Source organism: Solanum verrucosum, unplaced genomic scaffold, assembly GCF_900185275.1.
Source record: "Solanum verrucosum unplaced genomic scaffold, falcon-dt-bn FXZP01000228.1, whole genome shotgun sequence".
In the NCBI taxonomy this organism is placed as follows: domain Eukaryota; kingdom Viridiplantae; phylum Streptophyta; class Magnoliopsida; order Solanales; family Solanaceae; genus Solanum; species Solanum verrucosum.
This window is the reverse complement of record NW_026020210.1, coordinates 1,924,536-1,940,914: the sequence shown is the minus strand read 5'-3', so window position 1 is coordinate 1,940,914 and position 16,379 is coordinate 1,924,536. Positions and strand designations below refer to the sequence as shown.

General features: G+C 34.0%; 3 protein-coding genes across 3 annotated transcripts; all 3 read left to right on the top strand.

The window, feature by feature from the left end:
* Positions 1-952: 952 nt before the first annotated feature.
* On the top strand, positions 953-2,390 carry LOC125830355 (uncharacterized). The gene is made up of 2 exons (XM_049509543.1): positions 953-1,120; positions 2,226-2,390. Exons 1-2 carry the CDS (start codon positions 953-955, stop codon positions 2,388-2,390), a joined length of 333 nt encoding a protein of 110 aa, XP_049365500.1.
* Positions 2,391-3,506: 1,116 nt separating this feature from the next.
* LOC125830447 (uncharacterized) lies at positions 3,507-5,812 on the top strand. Its single transcript, XM_049509644.1, has 3 exons — positions 3,507-3,758; positions 4,066-4,239; positions 5,399-5,812. Exons 1-3 carry the CDS (start codon positions 3,540-3,542, stop codon positions 5,480-5,482), a joined length of 477 nt encoding a protein of 158 aa, XP_049365601.1. The 5' UTR covers positions 3,507-3,539; the 3' UTR covers positions 5,483-5,812.
* A 1,924-nt stretch (positions 5,813-7,736) lies between these two features.
* LOC125830458 (signal recognition particle 54 kDa protein 2) lies at positions 7,737-14,270 on the top strand. Its single transcript, XM_049509657.1, has 9 exons — positions 7,737-8,161; positions 9,309-9,408; positions 9,609-9,762; positions 10,536-10,686; positions 10,760-10,908; positions 11,697-11,797; positions 11,932-12,089; positions 13,454-13,568; positions 13,658-14,270. Exons 1-9 carry the CDS (start codon positions 7,931-7,933, stop codon positions 13,996-13,998), a joined length of 1,500 nt encoding a protein of 499 aa, XP_049365614.1. The 5' UTR covers positions 7,737-7,930; the 3' UTR covers positions 13,999-14,270.
* The last annotated feature ends 2,109 nt before the right edge of the window (positions 14,271-16,379 follow it).

Sequence of the window (16,379 nt, the reverse complement as noted above, 5' to 3'; positions counted from 1 at the left end):
ACTAAACCAATTATGTTTGTTTATTAAATCTAAAAATCAAATAAAACCACATAAAGGTGGTTTTTTCGGTTATTTTTTATTTTTCGATTTTTTCATTTTTTTACAACTATACGGTATTTGAAAAAGAGATTAAATATATTTTCACTTATCTGTGTGATAAGCTAAACTTAAAAAATGTTAAATGAATAGAAATTTTCGAAAAGACGGTAAAATTCACAAGAGTACAAATTATTTTTTTTGAAATATCAACGTTCATTATGTGAAATTAATAAGATTAAAAGGCTACATGCAAACTGAATACAAAACAAAATATTTACAAAGTAAATTGTTAACTTCGAATTTGAAAAACTATAACAATATAATTGTAACTTCAGATCTTAATATAAAATAAAATATTTACAAATTTTACAAGCCCAAATTTGAAATAAAATATATAAACATTGAAAACTATAAACTAACTAAAAATATTAACAAAGTAGATTATAAATAATATTTTTTATCTATAAATAAAATAAAATTTTATATATATTATGTCGGTTTGGTTTGATTTCGATTTGATTTTTTTTCTTTTAATACCAAACCAAACCAAATCAAGAGTGGTCGGTTTTTTTTCAACCGTCAAACCAATCAAACCAAACCACAAATTATTATTTTTCGATCTGATTTGATTTATCAATTCTGTTTGACTTTACGATTTGACTTGTAATCACCCCACTAGTGGATTGGATTCCTTTATTTCTTTCTTGACAACATTTACATATTTTCGAAAATCCTTTTTGCCAACGTTCACCGCTTTCAACAGCCCACAAAATCCTTCTTATATAAAGGGACTCACCTCCTCCAGGCGGAGTACAGCTCAAGAAAAGCTTCAAATCCCCTAAACCTACCGACCTACTCCTTAAATCCCCGATCAAACAATCAATATCTCAATCACTGTAAGGGAGATTAATCAATGGCTGCAATTATTTGCCGCAAGAGATCCTTTTTCGAAGATTTACAATCGCCATCGCCGATTTCAGCATCATCACCGGTTTTGAAGAAGCTTCGTTCTTCTTCCTACAGCATCTCTCCAATTCACTTCGATCAGCTGAGAGCTTTATTTCCTGATATTGATTGTCAGGTATTGTTCTTTTCTCATCTCTCCATTCATAAATTTCACTTGGTTCCTGATGGTTGTAGTTACTCTTTAATTGTTGACGTAGTAGTAGTAGTAGAATGTGATAATACTGTTTATTACTTATTTTGGGATAGTTACCAACATAGAGGCATCTAGTTTATCAAAAATGGCTGAAATCTAAAAACTTAAACTTTGAGAGAGAGAGAGAGCACAAGTTTATTATTTGATTATATTCTTAACACACCCCCTCACGTGTGGGCTTGATTCTTTTTCATTGGTCAAGCACATGGAAACGATCTCAGGACCTCTGCCTGCTCTATATCATATTGGAGTGTGTGTCATCTCATTTAAAAGCTTAGAGCATACTTTTATTATTTGATTATATTCTCAAATGGACTACATATCCACCCGGTCCCTCTGTCTCAATTTATATCATTTACTTTCCTTTTTAGTTAGTGTAAAAAAGAATGACACATTTGTAGATTAAGTAACAATTTAACTTTGAAATATTCATTTTACCCTTAATGAAATAATTTATAACTACACAAATTTATATCATTCATGTTAGACCACAAGTTTTAAAAGTCTTCCTTCCTTAGGGAGTAGTATGTATAATATATGTATATTATATGTATACATACATATAATATATGCATATTAGTATAAAGTATACACTATGTAACCAAAGGGAAGGGAGCTTGGAGTAACTGGTAAAGTTGCCTCATGGGACCAGGAGGTTACGGGTTGAAGCCTTGAAAATAGTCTCTTGCATTTCTGCAAGGTAAGGATGCGTACAATATAGGCCTTGTGGTCGGGCCCTTCCTCGGACCTTGCGCATAGCGGGAGCTTTAGTGCACCGGGTTTCCCCAAGAAAAAAAAATCCTCTTTTTGTACCGTATCCAGTATTAACCTGCTTTTTCTATGAATTTTCAATGCTTTTGAATCTTGAAAAAGGTTCTGGTATGAGAAATAGTAAGAATCACCAAGTTGCCATTCTTATAACATACAGGTATAGAGATTTATTTGATTACTTAGTCTGTTAAACACCTTGTGGTGTATTTTGTCTAATGAGTCATCAAAACAATTATTTTGCTTTCAATACTGTCAGCTACTTGAGAAAGCATTGGAAGAATCTGGCAATGACCTGGATGCTGCTATTAGGAGCCTGCATGAGCTATGCCTCAGATATTCAGATGGAAAGTCGAATACAAAAGAGATCAGAAATGGTACGTATAATCACACAATCCCTTCATCAGGTTGCTGGTTGAAGTGATGTTCAAAAGTTTTGTTTTTTCATAGTTACTCCGTGCAACACAAGTTGATGAATCCTAATTATGTTAAATTGGAAAAACATATATATGCACGCACATATACACAATAATGTATACCTTTCTAGGCTTTTTGGCTAAGATCAAGTATATGTCCACCTTATTCTTATTAATTGTCTCTTAAGTTGCATAATAGTGCAAAATTGGTCTGTGAGAAGTACAATTGTATCATCCTTGACAGAAATATGTGCCATTATTAATGAACGAAAAGATGTATATCCAGTTGGTGAATATATCAGTGGCATGTAGGACTGTTTCCTGTCATACTTATTAAGGATCTCATATTGCCCACCCCACCCCCGCAAAGAAAAAACACTACTTAAAGGTTTTTTGGAAGGATATGATAGTGCTCATCCAATTGGTCAGAAACAGATACTGAAATTTGTAATTGGCAATTATCATTTGTTACAGATATAAGTTCACTTGAGTTGGGGGTGTCAAATTTGGTCCATAAAAGTGCAACCCATCAAAAACGTAATACGGCTGGTTGTGATATGACATCAATCCAAATTGACCAAATCAACATTAGGGCGGGTTGGAGTGTAACGTTTATAGTAATTCCAACCTGCTTTAACCCCCAAATTTGACCCATTTATTTGACACCTTGGAGTTTTCAGTTTTAGCTCGTAAAATTTTAACCTGTCCAACCTCGAACTTGAGCTTGGTAGTTTTGGTTATGTCCCGTTTATCAATTCATCTTGACCTAATCAAACGTTGGACGGCATGTACTCAACTTGTTTTAATTTGTCCAAGGTTGACCCTATCCACCACTTGACACCTTTTAATCTGAAGGTCATTTGCATGTGTATGAAAACTGTCCATTCACGTGCATGCAATTGTTTGTATACATCTACGTATTGAAAGTTAACTAGTGTTTTTCTGTCTTTCTGGTGCCTTACTAGCTATCACTAACTTACCACTTCTCAAATTTACAGTTAAGAAGTTGAAATTTTGCATTTGCGTTTCTCTTGGTGGGATTTGGGGGGGGGAGGGGTATATTGTAGTATCATTATGTTAATCCTTGATTAATCAGGAAGGTGATTTCCAAATATTTTCAATTGAAAGATTCTTATTTTCATGAAAAATTGACAGGTATGAAGCCTACCACTGGGCCGGCTGCTCAGTCAGAAGATCCTTCAGCTGAAAACAATTTTCCTGCCGATGGTGCAGAATGGGTGGATTGTTTTGTGCGGGAAATGATGACTGCTACAAGCATAGATGATGCCAGGGCTCGAGCTGCTAGACTGTTGGAGAGCTTAGAGAAATGCATTAGCTCACGTGTAGGTGCAGAGGCAGCTCAAAATTTTCACAAGGTTGGTACTGTTAATGCATGTTTCCATTTTAATCCATGAGTTCTAGGTGTCTAGAAAATGAATTTCTTGCCAAGGATTAGGGGCAGGAAATCACGATCACAATTTTTTGGGTATAACTACTATATCTTAGGTAAGAAAATAGTTAGTAATGTTCTCTATACATTCCAAGACTCGTTTACCTGATTTTATCAGCAACAATGCAAGGTTGTGGTGCTTCAGCTCATGAGAATTGCCACAATTTGACCTGCTGGTTTATTTACTTCCATTTATTTGTTCCTTTGGGTGTTGACTATTCATCAATTAGCAGGAAAATATAATGTTGAAAGCGCAAATAGAAGTGCTTCGTAAAGATGATGCCATTCTCAAGAGGGCAGTGGTCATTCAACATGAACGTCAGAAAGAGTATGATGAAAGAAGCCAGGAAGTGCAGCAATTAAAGCAGCTGATTGCTCAGGGTAAAGAGCAATTGAGAACTCTTGAGGTAAATGTTCTACCTTCATAAATTCCTCTTCCTAGCCATGACTTGCGACAAATTGCAATGAACTTTATATTGTCACGATACTTTGAGATCCTTTGCTGATCTGCTTCACCAATGGAAGGCCTGATTACTTTTCTTGGTGTAATTGCTTGTCCAAACCCTTTTGGTAATATTCATATTAAAATTAGTAGTTGCTTAAACAATATACATGTGCACTCTAGAATTGTCTTCTTAAGCAGACATTTCTAGGATAAACGGGTACGTATTGAATTATCAAAGGAAATTGTATAGCTAAATTAAATTTATCTGTGTGGCATTCCTTGCATCAATAAGGGAAGTAGTCCTTTCAATGTGACATGGAGAGATTGACAGTAATTGGAAGGAAGAGAATGTTGCTGAAATACGTTGCACTGAGAAAAGGGCGTCGGTACCCTTCCCAACAACAACAACATATCAAGTGAAATCCCACAAGTGGGGTTTGAGGAGGGTAGAGTATACACACGAGGTAGTGAGATTATTTACAAAAGACCCTCGGCTCAAGTGCAACTTAGGCACCCTTGCCTAATTCTGTAAGAATGAGTACAAACGTTAGCATGATTGTTATTAATATTGGAAACTTAACCTCCATATTGTTAACAAAAAAGAACCTAACTAAATGCAGGCGTCAGCATCGATGCTATTAAAGCTGGAAATCTAACCTCCAATATGGGCATATGGCTAACAACAAATAACCTAACAACTGATAGAGGGATAAACCTCTTAATTACCTGAGTATATTTTCAGAATAATCAAAATTAATATCAAATGCCTTTAAGAGAAGGGATGAAAAACTACATAGATGTTAGCAATAACTATTTTAGGATTTAGGTCTAGTAGATCAATGGAATGCCTTTCAAATCAAACTATTTGTAATATATCTTAGTACCCGTTTGCTCGACTTTTTATCATCTGATAATACTTTTTTGCTATTGTTTCATGGCAACTTTTATGTCTTCATATCAAACTATTTGTAATCTTCATTCTACTAGAAAAATGTTTCAGATTGACAATTATGCAACTGTTGATGTAAAAAAAATAAAAAAGGTACATTTCAGTTTTAGGGAATTGAAGAAGATAAAAGTTTCTCCACTCTTGATTTTCTGATTTCATTGTCATTTCACAGATGAACAATTATGCTTTAAAAACACAGTTGCGGCAAGCTCAGCAAAGCAACTCTCTTCTTGGATTCAAATCAGATGTGTTCTAATGTGCCGAATGTTCAAAGAAAGAGATGGAGCCTAGAAAGAGCATTCCTTCTGGCACTTGTGAACCTTGATATCAGATGTTTTACTGAACGTATCATTATATCTGTTGTCAGATCTGAGAGTTGTACTTAAGGTTTCTAGGGCATGCCAACTTGTACTGATGATTTCAATGACGTTGCACACCGAGGACATCATCCAAATTTTCAATATGAAGGTCTAAAATCATCAAGCTGAATGTTGATGTTCATATTATAATCTTGTTTCCTTGGGTATGAATTTTTCGCTGCCTTCAATATAATATATATGCAAAATCAATGAATTACTTCTATTAATAGGCAAAAGGTATTTGTTGTGCATTTTTGTGTAATGAAGGTTTTGATGCTAACCAGCTTCTAGCATGATACTCCATACCTCTGTTAGCTGAGAGATGTTGTTGAATGTTGATGCTAACCAGTATTTGTGTATCAAATGTATCTATTAACGTCTATTCATTCTCCTTGAAGCGTTTGTATGACCGAATACAATATATTTGATATCCTTATTGAATATATTATGTGTAATGGATACTTGCCAAACTCCCTGGTTTACTTATTTAATTAGACATATATTCTGCCACTCATCTCGTTGTGTATTTTTAGAGGTGTATCACTATCTTCAATCTTGTTTTTCATTTTGATAGATTTTAATCTCAAATCAATATCAAACTGGTTTACAATTACCTCAACCAATTAACTGTATGATATTTATTTCCTTAACATAATTGCTTCTATCATGTATTCAACATTACAATCTTCTTCTTTCCATTTCCCTAAATATCTTATGTGTGCTTGTCATTGTTATATAATTTTGCAAAATTCAAAAAATACAAGCAAATCAAAAGTTTATATGAATGACGAACGAAAGTTAATAAGTCATGATAATGCGACAACCAATGTATGCAAAGATTGAAAATCAATAATTATGATAAACATTGCTTGTAAATTAATACATATTTATCAAATCGATAAATGCAAAATTCAAACACAATACAATAAATTTAAGAATGCATTTGCATAATTTGAAGAGTAAAAACATGTATGATTGTGGATGAAGAACACCTGAGCAAATCTGTTTGATTTTTATTTTTGTATAAGAAAATTCATCTTTGCATTTTGAATGTTCAGAATAAACATTGCAACAGTAATATTTGAGAATCTCATTTCAAACCAGAAGATTTGAATATTTTATGAAGTGATTTTAACTCAATTATCACATTTAAAAATATCACATTGTGCGATTTACTCAATTTCAGTTAGTTTACATTTATATTTTTAGTCATATTCACCGGAAAATATAGTTGATACACATTATAGCAAACTCAAATTATAGTTAGTTTAGTTACGAATCATCAATAATAAAATTATTAATAAAAACATACTCCCTCCTCCGTCCAACAATAGTTGTCCATTTATTAAAAATAGTCGCCCAATAATACTTGCTTGTCCAATTTAGAAAATCAAGAGATAATTTATCTTTTGTGTCTATCTTACCCTTGTTATTAAATACTCCCTTCATTTCAAATTAATTGAATTGTTGAGACATTTTTCATTTTTAAATTAACTTAATTGTTCAATTTTTAAAACTATTTTTAGAATGTTCTTTCAATTTTACCCTTCATTAGTTAGTGTTGGAATTAGTTATTAATTAATGTTTAGTTATTTTAATAATAAATTTGATAATAATTAATAAGGGTAAAAATGAAAAGTTATGCCTAATTTATGTCTTAATCTTCTTTTCTTAAATAGTGTAAAACACCTCAATAATTCAATTAATTTGAAGTGGGAGAGTATTATTTATCATCTAACACATTTCTCAAAGTATGAAATTTAATATAGTCAAATGATAAAATAGTAATATCCCTATTATTTATTGTTTGTTAAGTGGTGTGTCAAGTTAACAGTGGACAACTATTGTTAGAAAGAGGGAGTAATACATAAAAGTGATCCTTAACGTAGCCTCAACCAACACCCGTGCGCTCCAACTTTGAATGTGCACATAGTTGAACTAGTAGACACACATGTTCTAAATGACGTAATACTCGTAGAACGTCATATAAGACCACATATTGTTAAATAGGATACCATATAGAATGTATATCTATTTATTCAATACTTCAATTATATATAAATTTAAATATTTATTTGTGCATCATCTAGATTAAAGAACGTAGATATTAGCCGAACCCGAGCATTTGTACTATTATGTCAATAGTAAAATATTACTAGCTGTTTCTGTTAAACGGGTTTTATTTTTCAGTTCCAAACCTCTCCATCCTCACCAAGATTATCTTCCTCATTCATCATTTGGGGAATTGTTCATTCAAAACCCTAAAATTATCTCATAATTCTTAGCCCTAATTAGCGATCGTTCTGTTCCAATTCTTGATTCGATAATCGATTTGTTAATTCAAGATGGTGTTAGCAGAATTAGGAGGGAGCATATCGCGTGCTCTCCAGCAGATGAGCAATGCTACAATCATTGATGAGAAAGTTCTGAACGAATGCCTCAATGAAATCACTCGTGCCCTTCTTCAAGCTGATGTTCAGTTTAAGCTTGTTCGTGATATGACCACAAATATTAAGAAAATTGTTAATCTTGACGATCTTGCTGCTGGACATAACAAGCGTAGGATCATCCAACAGGTTCGTTCGTTTGTTTAATTTTAAGTTTGGGGGTTTTCAAGCCATTGTTGAATTGGTTCTAGTAATTTGAAACTCTTTGCTTATTATGGATTCATTTTTCTTGCCGTAAATTGAAACCTTGCTTAGTAATTATATATACTGAATCTTCGTCATACATGTTCAATCACGCTGCTAGTTCTATCTTACATGTTCTATCAAGCTGCAAGTTCTGTCTTACGTGTTCAATTATGCTGCCAGTTCCTCTCACATTCGAATGATATACAAGTTAGACTTAGAACTTTGATGGCAGAAATGTTGTAAGTATGGAATGAAAGAACCACCATTCAACTTGGAAGTAGAAAAATATTCAAAAGCTAAAGTATAAAGAATTAACTTAAAAGTTAAACTTATATAGATAGACACTCATTTATCTAGTGACCTAGTCTTTCTTTGTGCAATAGCCAATGCAAAATTCCGAAAAATTCTTGTAAGTTAAGATGCTTGTTATAATATCTTGCTCAGTAATATCATGGACCAACTTAGCAACATTTTCATAGAATCTGTTGCACACTTCTGAATTTAGCAAGTCATTCTCAGCAACAAATTCATATAAATTTTAAGGTTTATAGGTTCAAACTTCAAAGTTTTCAATCTTGAACACATTATATTCTTAAAGTTATAGGTTTATATATACTATTTATTGCAATTTTAGTGGATGTTGACACATAAATTAATGCTCCGCAAAAAGTATTGTGTTTCGATGAATCTAGTACCTTAAAGCTCCATTCGCCTCTGCTTGTTTAGTATGTGATACACTTTCAGATGTAACCCCCAAACATTACTTCAAACAAAATTTACTGTAGATTTATAAAAGTTTAAGGTGCTCTAATGATGCATGAAGTTCATCGTGTGACCATCTTCAAGACTAGGTAAAGAAATCTCATGTTTATTCTATTGAAGAGAAGAAAAAGGAGAATAAAAGCTGAAGAAGAAATAAGAGAAGAAAAAGGGAAAAAAGGCTGAAGAAGAAAATGGTCACAGCAGCTTGAACTTGAAGTAGAAAGAATGGGGAAAAAAAAAGAACTGTCAGCAAATACACACTCACTTACTTTTTACAACTCTGTCACATTCTTTTATTGACCTATGATAAGAAATTTCTCATGTATAGGCGGTTTTTAATGAGCTCTGCAAAATATTGGATCCTGGGAAACCTTCTTTTACACCGAAAAAAGGGAAACCTAGTATTGTCATGTTTGTTGGTTTGCAAGGTGAGTTGATACAACTTTGTACTCTAGATTTATATCATATGATACCTTAGCAATTTGGTGAATATCACTTAGCTAAGTCACTTTCAAAGTGGCTATAGGAATTTGAGTGAAGACAAGCCTAATCCCCTTCCATTTTTCTCGTTCTTCTTTTTCACTGTTTAAAATGGATGCCCTTATTTATTTATTATTTATTATTGTAGGGTCTGGAAAAACAACAACATGTACAAAGTATGCGTATTACCACCAGAAAAAAGGTTGGAAACCAGCTTTAGTGTGTGCTGATACATTTAGAGCTGGTGCTTTCGATCAATTGAAGCAGAATGCCACAAAAGCCAAGATACCCTTTTATGGGAGGTATCTCCTCTTCTCAATCTATTAGTGTTACCTTCTCTTTGCATTCTTAGAAGCTTGAGAGGCTACAATCTGTTGATCATGAATGTTCTCCATCGTACTTTCTAAAGACACTCAACGTACTGTCTAGTTAATTCAATTGATAAACAATATCACAGGCATAGGGATCACATATTTTGAAGTTAATTTAGATGAAGAATTGAAGGACAAAGTGTGAGCTGCGTTTTTTCTTTGCCAAGACTTGTCAAAGAGATCACTTATTGTGAGAAATACCTATTCTAAGTAGGATTGTATATACCTATTCCTAATCTAACATTTATATTAAAAGAAAAACTTTTCAAAGAGATTAAAGTCAATAGCTGTCAGCTGACCCGCGATCAGTATGCAATGTGTAAGAATATGAAATATTTCCTTCTAATTTGGCTTAGGGTTGCATATTTATTTCGATTCAATTTTTATTTTCAACTATGGACAGAAGTCCTTAAGCTACCTGTTTTTTTTGTTTTTTTGGGGTATCTTTAAGCTAGTTTGCTCAAGAGCTCTCACCAGTGATTTCCCTCTCTCTCTTGAAATGGAAATGGACATTTTTTTTAACTCGTTTTCCTAATTGCTTCAACCCTCGTGAAAAGCAGAAAGAACATCCTCATATATTTCTGAATGGATTGAGTAATCTGCTATTAGTAATTAACCATTTAGGTTGTGGTGAACTACATTTCTGTTCTAAGTAAAACTATAGGTAGTGTTGTATTTTGATTTAATTTATGTTTCTGCAACAGCTACACGGAGTCAGACCCTGTGAAAATAGCAGTTGATGGTGTTGAAACATTTAAGAAGGAAAATTGTGATCTAATAATTGTTGATACCAGTGGACGCCACAAACAAGAAGCTGCTCTTTTTGAAGAGATGCGACAAGTTGCTGAAGCAACGGTATATTTTACTATGCTCCAGGTATATGATTAGCTTGAATAAGAAATGCTAATCTTCCTATTTCGTTTCCCAGAAACCAGATCTTGTGATATTTGTTATGGATAGCAGTATTGGTCAAGCTGCCTTTGATCAAGCTCAAGCATTTAAGCAAAGTGTTGCAGTTGGAGCTGTAATTGTTACTAAGATGGATGGCCATGCAAAAGGAGGTGGTGCCCTCAGTGCGTAAGTTCCCTTGCTGCTGTTGTAGCACTTTTTTTTTTTTGAGAAAAACCATGGTGTCCAGGACTGCTTGCGCTTACCTTGACTAATTTCACGGGATACCTGCCACCTCCCACCAACAACCTATTGATGTAGCACCTATAAAGTATGCCTTCTATTGATAATGAGCACTCTTGTGCAACTAAATTAAATATGCCTTCGAGCACGTCTGGGCAACTTCAAGGATTAAATTATTTGCCATATCAGTCACAGTCATTTAATTTAATTTGTTTCTTTTGTCAGGTAACATCTCTTTCTATAATCTCGCTCATCTGAGCTATAGAACATGTTCCTGTTGAAAATTAATATCCTTTATCACCCATCAAAAATAAAAGATTATTATCTGGACGACGTTAAGCCACTGCCCAGTAGTGCTCTCTGAGCTTGATAGCTCCGTCATGTGACAAATTTGATAAGTTGATCCAAACAAGTAATGCAATTTGTATGGAAAAAAAAATTAGATGTTGGTTAAGGCTTGAAATTTCAAGGTTTCGATTTGGTTCCTATAGCACTAAAGCCACAACTTCTATTGTTTTCTGTCTAGGATATATGCATTTTTTCTAAAGCCTTAATTAACCCACAAATTCAACTTCCCTGATCCAATATGTCCATCTTTCGCTTACAAACACTTCTTTTTCATATTTTAAATTTTTAAAGTGGAATTAGTTTCAACAAATAGTTTTATGCAATGAAATTTATAACCTATTTTTGGGAGTGAATAAGATATATTTATATGATACTCTTCTATGCAGAGTTGCTGCAACAAAAAGTCCTGTCATTTTTATCGGAACTGGTGAACACATGGACGAGTTTGACGTTTTTGATGTTAAGCCATTTGTCAGCCGTCTTTTAGGTTTGCATCCCTCTGCTTGGATACATTTTCATCTCTCTACTGCAATTTGATTTTTTAACCCCGAACCATCTCTGCTTATTTGAGGTACTAGATGTTGCTGATGTCTATTGTCCTATTGTGTCACTCTCCACCAGGCATGGGTGACTGGTCTGGGTTCATGGACAAGATACATGAGGTTGTCCCGATGGATCAACAGCCTGAACTTCTTCAGAAGCTATCGGAAGGACATTTTACCTTGAGGATAATGTATGAGCAATTTCAGAACATACTTAAAATGGGCCCTATTGGCCAGGTTTGCTACTTGCTTGCTCTAAATTTTCTATTTCCTGAAAACTCTATTTTTCGGTAGTTTTTGCTTTTTGGTGTCAACTTCCTTAACATTCGGGTTGGAAAAGTTTCATCAGTTGCGCTTATGCCATTGTTTATATTACATTTATAATTCTTGTTGTATATCTCTTAGGTTAGTTTGCTATTTTATTCTTCTCATTCTGATACCAACAACAACATTACCCAGTGTAATCACACAAGTGGGGTCGGGGGGGGGGAGGGGATGTATGCAGATCGCCTCTGCATTTGTGGGGTAGGAAGGGGGTATGAAGAATGTTTCCGATAGACCCTTGACTCAATAGAGAAGTTATTGGAGCAAGGTTGCAAGAAAATATGACAGCAAACCAGCAAGTTACAAGGCAAATGAAGCAACAGACAGTAATACACTAGAGAATAAGAAACTACGCGACTACTAAATATTACTACTAATAAGGAGAGGAGAGGAAGTTAGACCCCTGCCTCTCTATGTTACCTTTTTTTTTTTAAAAAAGACCCCTGCCTCTCCCACATAAAGTGCGACAACACTTGCCTATTTACTAATCTTTTACCCTAATCATCAACCGCCATACCTCATTCCCTCAGTAAGCTGAAGTTGTGTTGTGTCCTCTCTAAGCACCCCAGTTCTTCTTCGGCCTACCCCTCTCTCTCCTAACTCCTGCTGCAACCAACCTTTCACACCTCCTTACTGACACATCTACGCACCTCCTCTTCACATGCCCCAACCATCTTAGCCTCGCTTCCCTCATCTTGTCCGCCATAGAGGCCACTCTCATCTTACTCCATATAACTTAATTCCCAATTATATCTCTCCTAGTATGCCCACACATTCATCTTAGCATCCTCATCTCTACTACATTCATCTTCTGAACGTGGGTGTTCTTGACTGGCCATCACTCTGTACCATGCGATAATGTTGGTCTAACCATGTCTCTGTAGAGCTTACCTTTAAGCCTTGACGAGACATTCTTATCACACAGTACCCTAGATGTGAGCCTCCATTTCACCAACCCCGCTTTAATACGATGTGTGACGTCATCATCAATTTTCCGTTTCCTTGGATTATGAACGTAAGATACTTGAAGCTTCCTCTCTTGGGTATGATTTGTGCATAAACCATAAAAATTGGTAACGTAGAGCAAGCTCACGATCATTTGCTAGTTCCTTGAATACAACTGGAAGGGATTTGTCAACCCTAAATCTTTTGCTCAACCACTCTTTCCCATCTCTCTCTCTCTCTCTCTCCCTCATTCATAGTTGCATGTTTCATTCCCCTGCTAGAAGTTGACTTGATATCTTCTTACATGTTGCTGATGTTTCTATGTGGTGTAGGTCTTCTCCATGCTTCCAGGATTCAGTGCAGAGTTGATGCCAAAAGGACGTGAAAATGAAAGCCAGGCAAAAATTAAAAGATACATGACAATGATGGATTCAATGACTAATGAAGGCAAGTGATCTAATTCCATAATTTTCATGCATTAGTTGGTTTTTGAATTTAGTTTCATGTTTCGATTTCAAATTCTAATACAATTGCAGAATTGGATACTTCCAACCCAAAGCTTATGACCGACTCCCGAATTATGCGGATAGCTAGGGGGTCCGGCCACCAAGTGCATGAGGTAATGGATATGATGGAGGAATACAAACGACTGGCTAAGATGTGGAGTAAGATGAAGGGACTTAAGATTCCAAAGAAGGGAGAGATGAGTGCCTTGTCTCGAAACATGAATGCACAACACATGAGCAAAGTCTTACCTCCCCAGATGTTGAAACAAATAGGCGGTATGGGTGGGTTGCAGAACTTGATGAAGCAAATGGGTTCTGCCAAGGACATGATGGGTGGTATGGGTGGTATGTTTGGTGGTGGGGACAAGTAAACATGAAAGCACAATTAACAAGTTAAAACTCAAGGCTAATTTAGGCGGGCAAATCTCTTGTTTTTGTTAACTGGTAAAGAACATCTTAACCCCAGACTTTCCTCTTACTCCTTGTATTAGTGGTCATAGATTTTGAAATTTTAGGAAGCAGATCATGTCAAGTTGTCAATAGAAGGATTTGGTATGATTCATGTAGCTTGATGATTTTCTTGTTGTATTTTTGTAGCGGGATGTTTCACAAGTACAAGTTGTTGAGTATAGCATTATACCTGTCAATTTTTTCCTCAACATGTTGTCTTTGGAGAGCGCCACGTACCAAAAGGTATTATGGAATGGTTGTGATCCTTTCACCCTTGACAAAAGGTTTCAAAAATGATCCTTTTATCTCCCCTACAAGATGCGAGTTCGATTAGTTGGTCTAGTGGGCTTCATGGTTAACAAGAGAAAATCAATAGTAGTTTCCACATATTGTGCCTCTTTCACTGATAATCTGAACTGAAAAATAAGTTATTAGTTTATCGATAATGGATTATCGGTTTAATGATTTTGATAATGGTTTTAATAATTTTTATTATCAGGTTATTGGTTCTTAACCATTTGAGTTTTTTCCTTAATCTGTTAGTAAATTAAAGTTATATTTATACGATTCGGGATATAAAGTCCTCGACTTTGGTTTAGTTTCATACTTTTATTTTTTGCTGTTTCAAACTCTCAATTATTCTACAATGTGTCATTACTTTTGAGCAAGATATAACACACTCACGTGCATGTTTCATTTAGTTTTTCACCTTATTTCTAAGTGATTTTCAATGATTTATTTTTATGTCAAATATTAATGATTAAGCCGATAACTGAATCGATAAATCATAACTGATAAGTCAATATCTTAATGATTCTATAATAATTTATCATATCTATAATTAATCGATAAGTCGAACCGATAAACTTCAAAACCAAACGAGTCCAAACTTTTCTTCCGCAGATACCCCATTACATGATAAAAGGGGAAATTGTGCTCTGCGTACACTAGGAGAAAATATTTATTTATTGCCATGTACCCTATATTTTGAGTTTGCTATCTGGTTTAACCCATATTTATGTATAAATACCTTTCCTTCACTATTATACACTTATTTATTCTAAGGTTTATACATTATGTATAATACTTTTCTTCAAGTATAATATTGTATAATTTTGAAAATTTCCCTAAATAAAATAAGAAATCTTTACGCACACCTATATAGAAAAATGACAAGACCCTTATTTTTTAAAACACAAAACCCTTGTTATGGCTAGGATTCCCCTATCACTTTTTCTTTTGGTGATATATTTTTCCTTGACACTTATGAAGCAGACGTCATTGATTGAGTTAAAGTGAAGTCTTTTTTTCGATTTACTTACAGTTATTCTCGCTAAATACAATATAAGAAGTTTCTTGGGAGATATGGACATAATAACCAACGTAGACCATCAGAAATGGCACGTAAAACAGATGTTTAATTTCAAGGAAGGAACCCCCAAATAGTTGATGTGAAAGTATTGACTTACTCACAGTGGAATTATTCTGTTTTAGGCATCTCAATACATGTTATTCAAAATCAATCACCACATATATATATATCCTCAATTTTTGTGGCACAATTTAAATTTTGAGATTTGAGTTTTTAATTTTGACTGTGAATGTAAAAATATTATAAATGAAGATAATTAACAAGTAAAAACAGTTAATAGTTTAAAAATAATAACAAATTTTCGTAAAAAAATAATTTGATCAACTCTTAAAATTTTAATTATATCACATAAATTTAAAAAGAATTATATATATAACCAAATTATAGAAAAGGAGATGCTCCATATACTGGTATGATGTTACCATAATAAAATGAGGTGGAAAGCAATATATGATTTGACAAAGTTGTAGTCTTGTAGACATCTTTCTTTTCTCAACTAACCTACCTAAATTTGTGCCAAAAAACTTGTTCTTCTTTTCTTTTGGTTTTCTGTCCCTAGATCCGTATTAAAGTCTGATTAAATGCAGATTCACGTCAAAAAACCTCAAAATACCCTTCCTAACAAAGGAAATTTCATATCCAAAAATACTCAAACTTAATATAGATCTTAATTCAATCTTATTAACTAAAAAATAATGGTAAGTTTACATTAGATAGTGCACTACTAATCAATAACGCGTTTCGAGGGACAAGAATGATTGTAGTGGGAAAAAAAAAATTAATGGACTCCGTTGGATATTTTCGATAGCCTCTATCAATTAATTAAATTAAATCGAAGATGGTATTAGAATAAAAAAAATTGCTATTTTAAATGTAAAATAACCGACAAAGTTTGTCGATTTTATTTTTTTTAAAAATAAAAATGGTTGG